General features: G+C 47.9%; 1 protein-coding gene across 2 annotated transcripts in view; it reads right to left on the reverse strand.

Annotated features, from left to right (window-relative positions):
- Positions 1 to 13151, reverse strand: part of Dis3l (DIS3 like exosome 3'-5' exoribonuclease) — a 42699-nt gene that overhangs the window by 11951 nt on the left and 17597 nt on the right. The window contains exons 5-9 of one of the 2 annotated variants that reach the window (XM_052712004.1): positions 11004 to 11180; positions 9830 to 9908; positions 7119 to 7298; positions 3494 to 3663; positions 1976 to 2137 (exon numbers count right to left, since the gene is read on the reverse strand). In XM_052712004.1, coding sequence (XP_052567964.1) covers positions 1976 to 2137; positions 3494 to 3663; positions 7119 to 7298; positions 9830 to 9908; positions 11004 to 11180 — 768 coding nt within the window. Of the gene's footprint in view, positions 1 to 1975; positions 2138 to 3493; positions 3664 to 7118; positions 7299 to 9829; positions 9909 to 11003; positions 11181 to 13151 lie in introns of those variants that run through there. The other variant, XM_052712012.1, reaches the window with a different exon arrangement.

The following is a 13151-nucleotide window of genomic DNA, read 5'->3' on the forward strand; positions in this document are numbered from 1 at the left end:
GGAGGAGGAGGAGGTGATAGTGGAGGAGGAGGTGATAGTGGAGGAGGAGGTGATGATAGTGGAGGAGGAGGTGATAGTGGAGGAGGAGGAGGTGATAGTGGAGGAGGAGGTGATAGTGGAGGAGGAGGTGATAGTGGAGGAGGAGGTGATAGTGGAGGAGGAGGAGGTGATAGTGGAGGAGGAGGTGATGATAGTGGAGGAGGAGGTGATGATAGTGGAGGAGGTGATAGTGGAGGAGGAGGTGATAGTGGAGGAGGAGGTGATAGTGGAGGAGGAGGAGGTGATAGTGGAGGAGGCAGGTGATAGTGGAGGAGGAGGTGATAGTGGAGGAGGAGGTGATAGTGGAGGAGGAGGTGATAGTGGAGGAGGAGGTGATAGTGGAGGAGGAGGTGATAGTGGAGGAGGAGGAGGTGATAGTGGAGGAGGAGGAGGTGATACTGGAGGAGGAGGTGATAGTGGAGGAGGAGGAGGTGATAGTGGAGGAGGAGGAGGTGATAGTGGAGGAGGAGGAGGGTGATAGTGGAGGAGGAGGAGGTGATAGTGGAGGAGGAGGGGGTGATAGTGGAGGAGGAGGTGATAGTGGAGGAGGAGGTGATAGTGGAGGAGGAGGAGGTGATAGTGGAGGAGGAGGTGATAGTGGAGGAGGAGGTGATAGTGGAGGAGGAGGTGATAGTGGAGGAGGAGGAGGTGATAGTGGAGGAGGAGGAGGTGATAGTGGAGGAGGAGGAGGTGATAGTGGAGGAGGAGGTGATAGTGGAGGAGGAGGAGGAGGTGATAGTGGAGGAGGAGGGGGTGATAGTGGAGGAGGAGGAGGTGATAGAGGAGGAGGAGGTGATAGTGGAGGAGGAGGTGATAGTGGAGGAGGAGGTGATAGAGGAGGAGGAGGAGGAGGGGGTGATAGTGGAGGAGGAGGAGGTGATAGTGGAGGAGGAGGTGACAGTGGAGGAGGAGGAGGTGATAGAGGAGGAGGAGGTGATAGTGGAGGAGGAGGTGATAGTGGAGGAGGAGGTGATAGAGGAGGAGGAGGAGGTGATAGTGGTGGAGGAGGTGATAGAGGAGGAGGAGGAGGTGACAGTGGAGGAGGAGGAGGTGATAGAGGAGGAGGAGGTGATAGTGGAGGAGGAGGAGGTGATAGTGGAGGAGGAGGAGGTGACAGTAGAAGAGGAGGGTTGGGGATGTGCACTGACTATAAGACCCTGACATATCATTTTAAGCATAGTTGAAAATAGACAATTTTGAGAGCAGTGAGGCTTAGGAAACTCTGTCTGTTCTTGGAGTTGACTTAGTTTGGCCGAGTGCAGAATTGGGAGGGTGAGACTTTGTTCCTAATTAGCTGTGGCTTTAGACAGCTGGTTGTTACATAGTATGAAGGTTTTTTCAGGGATGGAGAGAAGGCTCAGTGAGTAAAGGGCTTACCACACAAACATGAGGCCCCGAGTCTGGGTCCCTAGCTCCCAGGTAAAAGCTGGGAGCATCAGTGCACACCTGCAATCCTTGTGCTGAAGATTGTAGCCTTGTGTAGAGCCAAGAAGATCTCTGGGGCTTTACGGCCCCAGCCTCACTGATTTAGTGAGTTCCATATTCAGTGAGAGATTCTGTCTCAAAAAATGAGGTGGAAGGGCTGAAGAGATAGCTCAGCAATTAAGAGCATTTGCTGCTTTTCCAGAGGACCCGAGTTTGAGTCCCAGCCCCCATGTCAGCATACAACAGCCAGGTCCAGGGGATCTAATATCCTGTGCTGGCTACCCATGTGGATACACACACACAGATACATATATACATAAATAAATAAAATAAGGTGGAGAGTGATCAAGGAAGATGCTAGATGTTGCCCTTTGGCCTCCATATTGCATGCACAATTAAATTTACACACACACACACACACACACACACAGGATTTTTCTTTCTCCATGATGAAACAGCAACAAAACAGAGAGAAATGTATTCTGGACCAAAGATCTAAGAGAAATCTGACCTGGGCTTCGGAGAAGGGGACAACAGAAATACTGTTCTCTACCAGGATGGTTGCAATCTCCCCTTCCAGATCACCGATTCTCCCTAAAACACGCACAAAGTGTCCATTTGGATACACTGATGTTGTCTCCCAGGAATCAATTCGCACAACCACCCTGAAGTCCTATACAAAGGGAAAAAAAAATACAGTGTGAGCCAAAGCTAGAGGTAAGTGGTTCAATTTGAAGCAGCAAACTAACCAGATAAACAGTACAGAGACAAAGACAGGCCAGTTTGCAAACAGTGGCTCGCAGGAGCTTATTTTTGCTTTCTGGTTTTTCTTGCCACTCTTCTGAATGGCCAGATGGTATACAAATGCTTGGCCAATGCTTTGAAGGGAGGCATTACCTCTCTCCTTCAAACAATTGGGACAGAAATTTTAGTCCGTTAAAGAAAGCCAATTCTAACACATTTTAGTTAACACTTGAAACACAAGGGGTACAACCCAATAATGTAGGGTCTTAATTAAGTTTTAAAACAATAGTCTTGGGAACTGGAGAGATGGCTCAGTGGTTACAAGCATCTCTATCAGAGGACCTGGGTTTTTCCCTAGCACCCACATCAGGCAGCTCACAATCCCCTATAACTCCAATGCCAGGAGACCTGACACCCACTTCTGGCTTGTTGGGCACCTGCATTCATGTGTACACATTCACACACATGTGATTAAAAATAAAATAAGTCTTAATAAATAAATTAAACAAACAAACAAACAAATAAATAAATAAATAAATAAATAAAACAGTCTCAATTTCTAGTGTGGGAATTACTTTCTAATTTCTTTTTAGTCTTAAGATGCTCCTTGGCAGGAAAGACGATATCCATATAAGCTGGACCTCTCCACTGCCCAGAAACTCCAGACACCCTGGAAATGGCAAGAGCAATAGTCCTAACTGGCTTGAGAGTCTGCAGAAAGCTTTCAGAGGCAAAGGTATAATGACCAGAAACGGGCTGGGAACATTCGACTTTAGTCTCATTTACAAACTGGAAAACACTAGGCAAAGTAAGTTAGGAATTGCCTCCACTCTCTGCACCAAGTAGAGTTAGTATCTGTCCTTCTTGCTCATGCCTTCTCTCTGGCACTCCAGTCCTACACAGATAATCGATCCGTGAAGTCTACTATATCATCCCTGCAGGACGCTCGGATCATATTTCTGTATCTTTCCCTGGAAGGAAGCTTGTTAGTGTTGGCAAACTGTATGTATTGAAAGTTTCTGGGTTGGACAGCAGGATAATGTATGTTCACTCAGCTTGTCCTACACAGCTCTTTCTAGGACAACTTCTCTCTGGCCTTCATTTATTAACCATGGACTACTTAAAGGATGGTTCTTATATATTTAGAATGTTTAAAAACAGTATCTCAGAGTGCCAGATACCATCAATAATTTATTTTCTCTTATTCAAAGGAATTAACAATGCTTCTTGGTGCTGTTCAAAAGCCAGCAAAAACAGAGGTTGAACAGTGTGCCGCAGGAGCTACCTGGAGGGCCTCTGCTTGCTGAGTGCTGATGCGGATTTTGGGGATTCTGTAATCCCAGGGTGTGACTAGGATCTTCTGAGCATTTTTGCCCTGATACTGGACCTCTTCTTTGGATGGAAATGTCACCACATAATCTCGCCAGTTCTTTTGAAGGATGCCCACTACTCGACCTTCAGGAAGACAGAACATAACAGCACTGACTGGTTAGTTGTCTCTCGGGATGTGAGAGCACGGGAGCAAGGGAGTGAGCGGTGCATTTCCCGCTCTCAGGCTCATCCACACAGCCCAGAGGAGTTTAAAGACCCGCCTTCCTAGCACTTTAAACGTGAATTACCTCCCCTGAGACAGTTTCTCTGTGTAATAGCCCTAGCTGTCCTGAAGTTCGCTCTGTAGACCAGGCTGTCCTCAAACTCACAGAGATCTGCCTGCTTCTGCCTCCTGAGCGCTGGGATTAAAGTCGTGCACCACCACCACCTGGCTAAATATGAATTTTTAAAAAAGAAGAATAACTTTAAAAAATTGTCAGCTGGGGGTAGTAGTTCACACCTTTAATCCCAGCACTAGGGAGGTGGAGGCAGGAGGATCTCTGTGAGTTCCAGGACAGTCTGGTCTACAGAGTGAGTTCCAGGACAGCCAGGGCCGATATACAGAGAAACCCTGTCTCAAACAAAACAACAACAACAACCATCATCAGCACTTCCTTTCTCTGCAGAGCCCAGCATGACACTGGACTCTGTCCCATCTTCTCTTCTGCCTCGGGATTTGGTACCTTGGGCAAAGCCAATGGTTTTCACTCCTGACTGACTTATTTATTCACTGTTTGCTTTGGTTTTTTTTTTGAATAAATCTGGCTATCTTGGAACTCATTATGGAAACCAGACTGGCCTTGAACCCCATCAGAACTCTGCTTCTCAAATGCTAGTTAAAGGCATGTGCCACCATGCCCAGCTCTGTTCAATGTTTTTTTGGGACATCTCACTTGTCTTTTGTTTGTTTTTTGAGACAAGGTCTCTCTATGTAACCCTGGCTGTCCTGGAACTCACTCTGTAGACCAGGCTGGCCTCGAACTCAGATCCACCTGCCTCTGCCTCCCAATGCTGGGATTGAAGGTGTGCGCCTCCATGCCTGGCTTTTCACTTGTCTTTAACCCTTGCCCTCTGCTATGAGCTTCCATGGGCACCTGTGTTCTCTCAACACTCCACTCACTTGGTCCAGTGGACACAGCAAAGAACACATATCCTAAGTCTACCTCACAGCACTGAAGCCAAGAAAAGACAAGCACAGTAGCTACCAGTACTTTTTCTTTTCTTTCACAATTTTTCTCGTGTGTGTGTGTGTGTGTGTGTGTGTGTGTGTGTGTGTGTGTGTGTGTGTGTGTGTGTATGTGTTCAGATGTCTTCCTTTGGGAACTAATAACCTGAACTTTTGAGATGAAGTCTCTTATTGGCCTGAAGCCCCACCTTAGGCTAAGCTGGCTGGCCAGGAAGTCCCAGGGATCCTCCTGTCTCCACCTCCCCAGTGCTGTGATTACAAGCATGTGCCACTATGCCTGTTTTACAAACGTGTGGTTTCAGTAACGAACTCAGCTCCTCCTCATTGCATGCACCTGCTAACCCAGCCGTCTGCCGGTCAACTCCCTTTTTGAAGGGCTACGGAGAGAGTGCTGAGACGTTGATGTGATGGTCTTGCCACAGGGTACCTGAGAGAGGCCTGACCCTACAGAGGTGTGGTGCAAGCTTGGGGAGTCGCTAGATTCAGGCCATATGCCACAGTTAGAGCCGACAGGATCTGTGGATGTGTGGAAAAAAAAAATAGTCTAAGACAATTGTAGTCTTTTGGGTGGCCCAAGTAAGAATGAGTTTTCAGTTTACTGAGATGAGGAATGCTGCAGGGAAAGCGGGCCTGGGGCAGAAGTCAGGAGTCTCCTGAGGCATCTTTAGGCTGGATATCCACTGGACATTCAGGGGAAGACACCATAAAGGCAACTGGAGGTAAAGAAACTGGCTGGAGACACAGGTCAAAGACTGAACAGTCTAGAAGGTGCATGGAACAGGAAATCCGGAGCAGAGCACTGCATGCCCACAAAGCAGTAGGAAGAGAAGATCCGGAAGAGAAGCGGAGATGGGCAGCCAGGAGGGCAGCAGGGTGAGGGAGCCTGGGCTCCTGGAGTCCACAGAGCAGCACACTCATGAGTGGTTCACACGCTATGACAACGGGCACAAGGAAGTGACCCGCATTTGGGCAGGAGGGCCCTGTGGAAATGGATACAAGTAGATGTAGAGGAGTAGAGAGGAGAGTCAGACCGCATGTGAGCGAGACCCTTCAGAAAGCAAGGAGAGAGAATGTGGAGGAAAACAGCATCACAAACTGAGGCAGAGAAAAGAGGCGGTAGCTGGAAACCACACAATGCCCAGAAGGGCTTTTTGTTTCTTCAGGTACTGAAGAAGTTAAAATAAACCTGCAGAGGGGCCAGGTACGGTGCTGTATACTTATAATCCTAGTGCTGTGGAGGTGGAGACAGGAGGATCAAGGTCATCCTTGAACAGTGAGTTTGAGGCCAGCCTGGGCTACATGAGACCCCGTCTCAAAAGAAGCAAAACCAGCCGGGCGATGGTGGCGCACGCCTTTCATTCCAGCACTCGGGAGGCAGAGGCAGGTGGATCTCTGAGTTCCAGGCCAGCCTGGTCTACAGAGCAAGCTCTAGGTCATCCAAACAAGAGAAACCCTGTCTTGAAAAACAAAACAACAACAACAAAACCAACAAACAGAAATAAGCAAAACAAGTAAATCAACCTGTGGAGGAACTGAGGGTGGATAAGGGGTGGAGCGCATGTTCAGCATGTCTGAGGTCCTAGGTTCAATCCCCACCATTAAAACCAACAATGACAATGAAATAGATCGCAGAGAGGGGAAGCTGATGATGTGGAGACCACATGTTATTTTCCTAACAGCAATGCTTTGTAGTCTTACAAATCACTAGAGGAGCAGACTGCAAGTTGTTCTCATCACACATACACAAGGAGGATGAGGTGGCTAGAGAGAGAGCTTGGTGAATAAAAGCACTGCCACACAAGTATGAGGACCTGAGTTCGAATCCCCAGAACTCATGTAAGGCCAGGTAGCCTTCTTCAACAGGCAGAAGCAGAACATTAGAGGCTGTTCTCTGACTTCTACATGCATGCCATAGCATGCGTACCAGCACTCATGATCATGAACACACAGGCACATCATATACATGAAAAGATCATTTTTAGAGGCTGGAGAGAATGCTCAGTGGTTAAGAGCACTGGCTGCTCTTACAGAGGACCTGGGTTTAATTCCCAGCACCCACATGGTGGCTCACAACCATTTATAATCCCAATTCCAGGGCATCCAATACCTATTCTAGCCTCAGTGGGCACCAGATAATCACAGACATACATGCACCGGCAAAGTGCTCCTACACATAAATAAAAGATTACTTTTTAAAAACATGATATGTGAGGTGATACATATGTTAATTAGCTGGATTAAGCCATTCAACAACGTCTACCTCTATCAAAACATCACAGTACACCCAATGAACACATACAATTTCCATTAAACAAACAAACTCCGGGCAGGATCGTGCTTCCCGGTGGCTCACCTGTGGGCATGGGCTCGCTTGGGGACTCGCCTGAGGCCTTGTCTTCACTGTCGTTCTCACACAGGGCAGCAGTTCTTCCTTTCCACTCGTTTTTGGGGAGCAGCTCCACCACCACCACATCTCCATGGATGGAGCGGTTCCGAGCCTTCGTACCATGGATGAGGATGTCACTGAGCAAGCCTGTGTGTGCAGCACAGAGAAGCCGAGTCAACGGCTGCCACACCAGGAGCCATTTCAGACGGCCTGTGCCTCAGGTCCAATCAGCACACTGCTGGGGCTGGAGAGACGGCTCAGAGGGTGGAGCGCTCGCCACACAAGCATGAGGATCTGAATTGGATCTCCGGCAACCACATAAAAAGCCAGGCGCAGTGGTGCATATCTGCAACCCATGCACTTAGTGGGCTGGAGTCAGGAGGAGCTTGGGAGCCCACTGGCCAGTCTGTCTAGCCAGAGGAGCAAGCTTCACATTCAGTGAGAGATCCTGTCTCAAAATTAAGGTGGAGGAGGCTGGAAAGATGGCTCAGCCTGCCTTGTAAGCATGACAATCTGAGTTCAGAACCCCAGCACTCACATAAAGCCAGTTGTGTGTGCACACGCGTGCGCGCACACACACACACACACACACACACACACACTCCAAACAAATAGAAGTAGAGAACTACACAGGGAGACACTTAACATCAAACCCTGGCCTCCAGAAGTGCATATAATGGTAAGTGCACCTGTGTACCCATGCTCTTTCTCTCTCTCTGTCTCTCTCTCTCTCTCAACCTTGGTTGTCAACTTGACTGCTTCTGAAATCAACTAAAACATAAGCAGTGGGAGAGTCCTGTGAGGGATTTCCTTGATCAGATTATTTGAAGCAGGAAGACCCATCTTACATGTGGGTGGCACTTTCTGGTGGGAGCCCAGATAAAAGGACACGGATTTGCTTTTGCCTGCTGCCTTCACCCAGGATGGCAAGTCCAGCTGTCCTGTTGTTGCAGCATCTCTCACTGGTATCAGAACTAACTTATTCAGGCTTCCAGTGTAGACAGAAGACCATCAGTTCTCCAGGAATCCTCCAGCCTCCAGTGCCAGGACAGGACTGCTGAGACAATCAGCTCATGGATGGAGCAGCGACTGGGTTCTCAGGTCAGGACTGCTGAGACAATCAGCTCATGAATGGAGCAGTGACTGGGTTCTCAGGTCAGGACTGCTGAGACATGGATGGAGCTCATGAAGGGAGCAGCGACTGGGTTCTCAGGCTCTCCAGTGTGAGTCAGATATTGTTGGATTACCTGGACCATGTGTGTAAGCCAATCTAATAATATATACATCTGCTCTTTCAGTTATGTTCCTTTAGAACGAACACACACATACACGCATGCACGCACACACGCACTCCAAAACAAATTTCTTCCTTCAAAGGGGAGTTAAACAGCTTCTTTCTTCTCTTTTTTTCTGTGTAGATCAGGTTGGCCTCAGACTTGTGACCCTTCTGCCTCAGTCCACTGAGCTCTGGGGTTAGAGGTGCCACCATGCTTGGCTTAAACTTCTTGTGTTCTGCAGGTTGGGGGTAAACTAACTACTCCCATGCCACTCTGGATAATGTGCTATACAAGGCCCCCTTCGTCAGTTTCTTTGCTGGCAGCCTCACACGGGGACATAGTACGGAATGACCACTCTTCTCCCTCCCTGCTATTCGGTTTGAGTCCTTCCCTCTCCCATCGCCTCTCAAAGTAGGCATTGCTCTCCTGCATGTCACTGTGAGCCAACACTGGAATTCTGCTCAGTTCTTTCAGGGCCCTGCGTGGCCAAAGGAGCGGTCAGCACGCAGATAAACCACACACCGGGACGCAAACCTGAAGAGGGGCTGGTGAACAAAAGCCCTGGGAGCCGCTCTTACTCGGCCTCCTTCAACCCAGCCACCCATTTTCACCGTCAAGCTTTCTTCTTCCTTTTAGTTTTCGAAATTTCATTCTTTCTTTCCCCCAGTCTGCCTGAAATGTGATCACAGGAGAGCACCCAGAGGCAGAAGAGAGGAATGCTTACATCACAGGCCGGGCTGCAAGCTTAGCTGCACTGGTTAGCAGTGGGGCCTTAGAGAGGCTGCCTCCTTCCCCTGTGTGGCAGTTTAAGCGTACTGGAAGAAACCAGAGACGAGGGCGCCAGCTGCCTGGGAGGGATACTCTAAAATCCACAGCACAGTAAGATCCTGACTATAGTGGGTGACAACCACGTGTAAAACAGAGGCTCTGGAATGTCTGGGGGGACGGCTGTGTCCCCTGTATCCGTGGATATGCATAGTATCACATGCTCATTAAGTTACCTTAATCTGTTTAATTTTTTGAGATAGGGTCTCTCCCTGTAGCCCCGGCTGCCCTGGAACTCTGTTTGTAGACCAGGCTAGCCTTAAACTCCCTGAGAGCCTGCCTCTGCCTTCCAGGTGCTGGGATTAAAGGCGTGCGCCATCATTCCCAGCTTAATTTTTTCTTTAAAGAATTACAAAAAAAGTCAGAAATTATAGACAAATAGCATAAGCAAAGTCCTAGGTTCAATTCCTAGAACTAACTCCCCCCAATTTGTAGACAAAATAAACCTGGGGAAACCCCCTAAAATCCACAAATACCAGTGTACCCAGGGCGGCATGACAATTCAGCTTGCTTTCTTCACCATATAATGTCAGAATTCAAAAAGCAGTATGGAAATGTATGTGGTTGGTACCGAACCTGAGTCTTTACTGCTGGCTCCTTGTAGGCGAACAAAGGCTTCTATCTGAGCTCTGTGTTTGTTGACGTTCAGAATTCCCTAAAATCACAAGCAAAAATCGGTGTGAATTAAGTTCTTTCTTGACCCAGTTTTTAAAAGGTTATGAAAATATCTCCACATTCTTAGCAGACTGTGATCCCTGTCTTCACCATGACAGTCTCCTTTCTTTTCTTTCTTTCTTTCTTTCTTTCTTTCTTTTTTTTTGGTTTTTCGAGACAGGGTTTCTCTGTGTAGCTTTGCGCCTTTCCTGGAACTCACTCAGCCCAGGCTGGCCTCGAACTCACAGAGATCCACCTGCCTCTGCCTCCCGAGTGCTGGGATTAAAGGCATGAGCCACCAACCACCTGGCAATTTCCTTTCTTGAGAGAACATGCTGCTAGCTTGAACTACTCTGCAGCTGCACCAAGGGCAGGGCACGCTCGTTACATACACTACGGCAGGAACTTCAGCATGGCACACTCAAGCTTTGGCCACCACGAGAGACTTCTGATTTGTTTGTTACAAATGCAAAATCCATGCTCGGCCGTGGTGGCACAAACCTTTAATCCCAAAGGTAGGTGGATCTCTATGAGTTCAAGGCCAGCCTGGTCTACAAAGAGAGTTCTAGAACAGCCAGGACTGTTATACAGAGAAACCGTGGCCCGGGGAGGGGGCGGGGGATACAAAATCCTCAGCAGAGTAGTTTTGAATCTTGACTGTGGTGGGCACACAAGACTGCACACAGCTGATGGGAAAACAGGAAATGAATGTGGGTAAAATGATTAAGGCTGAGGAGTTACTTACTGTATCCAAGTCCTTCTCCAAACCCTGACAGCCCCTGGGTTCTGGGTTCTGGGGAATCACAGATGTGATGATGGTCCAGCCACCTCTACGCCCTCATATAAAAATGTATTTTTTTCCCAGTGGCAGAGGGCTACCCCTATACTTGTGTGACACTTGGGCAACTTGGAACTAGACAGTTAAGGACTATGGAAAAATGGCTCCCAAATGGCCCTGAACTGGGCAGCTCTGCTTACTTGAGCCCATCCTGTGGACAGGCTTTGAACTCAGAGCCCTGGAGTGGAAGGCAAGCTGAGAAGAGAAACAAAACCACGCTGCCTGTTACTGACACCTACCCTTCACTGCCGCCCTCACCTGGATGTAGCGTCCAGACTTGATGCCTGCCTCCAGCACTTCCAGGGGAAGGTGTTCTGGGTATTCCTTCCCATGGGTTTCCTGACTTTCACTCTCCCTTTCCCGGCGAGACTGCAGGATGGAGTCACAGAGCTCATGGGCAGCCTTTAAATCCGGCCAGAAGTTGTCCAAGTAATTCTGCATTTGGTAAAGGCACAGAGAAACATGTCTGGATACCGATTCTCCACTCCAGCACTACTACAAAACCAGAGGGCTACGTGAGTAAGAACATTTGCGTGAAGCCCCAGCACCCACATAAAAAGTGTGGCTTGTCTTCAGATATGCCTGTAACCCTGTGTTGAGGGGGTGAGGACTCAGACAGGAGGATTGCTGGGGCTTGCTGGTCAATGATCTACTTTCAGGGTCAGTAAAGAAATTCTCAAGGGAATAAGGTAGAGAGAGAGAGTAATAAAGTAAGACATCCAGTATCCTCCTCTGGTTTCCATGTGTGCACCTGCACATATAGTGAACACCCACACCCCCACACCCACACACCCATACACACACACACACACACACACACACACACACACACACACACACACCAACCAATTTGTTTTTCTATGTATCTCACTTCTGAACATGATGTTCTACAAAGAACAGAGAGGAAAATCTTCTATTATGTATTCTTACCTTCTTACATGTGATTTCAACTCATTTTAAGGCTAAGATACATTCCCTTTTCTCACATTACAAAGGAAAGAGAACATCTTTATGTGGAAGCCAGCATCTCTCTTGTTAATTTCAATCCTGTTTGGACAACTTCCTTTCTTCCCTTCTTCCTCTCAAAAGTTCTGTCCACACCAATGTCAGCGTGGCAACCTTGTTCATGTGCGTGTCACTCAACACACCAATATCAGCATGGCAACTGTTCATGTGTGTGTCACTCAACACACCAACGTCAGCACGGTGAGTCTGTTCATGTGTCACTCAATACACCAACATCAGCACGGTGAGTCTGTTCGTGTGTCACTCAACACACCAACGTCAGCATGGCAACTGTTCATGTGTGTGTCACTCAACATACCAACGTCAGCATGGCGACTCTGTTCACGTGTCACTCAACACACCAACATTAGCATGGCAACTCTGTTCATGTGTGTGTCACTCAACACACCAATGTCAGCACTGCGACTCTGTTCGTGTGTCACTCAACACACCAACGTCAGCATGGCAACTCTGTTCGTGTGTCACTCAACACACCAACGTCAGCATGACAATTCTGTTCATGTGTGTCAGTCAACACATCAATGTCAGCATGGCAACTCTGTTCATGTGTGTCAGTCAACACATCAATGTCAGCATGGCAACTCTGTTCATGTGTGTGTCACTCAACACACCAATGTCAGCATGGCGACTCTGTTCATGTGTCACTCAACACATCAATGTCAGCATGGCAACTCTGTTTATGTGTGTCAGTCAACACATCAATGTCAGCATGGCAACTCTGTTCATGTGTGTGTCACTCAACACACCAACGTCAGCATGGCAACTCTGTTCATGTGTGTCAGTCAACACATCAATGTCAGCATGGCAACTCTGTTCATGTGTGTCAGTCAACACATCAATGTCAGCATGGCAACTCTGTTCATGTGTCACTCAACACCACTTTTTGTCAGGAAACAACCTCTTCATGAAGAATTTATCATCTTGGTTCTCTGCATCTAACGTCAAGTCCCCGAAGAAAATTCTGTGGTTGCCTCTCACTTGAACTTGACAGTCTCTCTCTTCCTGCCATCACTCACCTCCATGGGCCTTGGTCACACAGTTTGCTCAAGAGCTGCTCTACAAAATAAAACTGTCCTATACTACTGGACTACAAAGAAAAGTAATTCTCAAAAAAGGAGAAAAATGTAATTTTAGTCAACTGTCCTCTGCAGGAACAAGACATGATGTATTGCAACAGAAAAAGCAAGTGACACCGCCATTAATATCTGGCGCCCCTGGAATTCTCCGGCACTCCTGAACACATTTTTATAGCACAGTCAAGAAAATTCTATTGGCAAATCTTTAGCAATACATGCACATGGGAACCCTTATGGAATCTACAATTCAAAATTGAAGCTGGGCGTTCTATAAACTGACAGGGATACTGGAGGCTGCATCTGG

This window comes from Peromyscus californicus, unplaced genomic scaffold (genome assembly GCF_007827085.1).
Source record: "Peromyscus californicus insignis strain IS unplaced genomic scaffold, ASM782708v3 Scaffold_11__1_contigs__length_118956290, whole genome shotgun sequence".
Classification (NCBI taxonomy): Eukaryota; Metazoa; Chordata; class Mammalia; order Rodentia; family Cricetidae; genus Peromyscus; species Peromyscus californicus.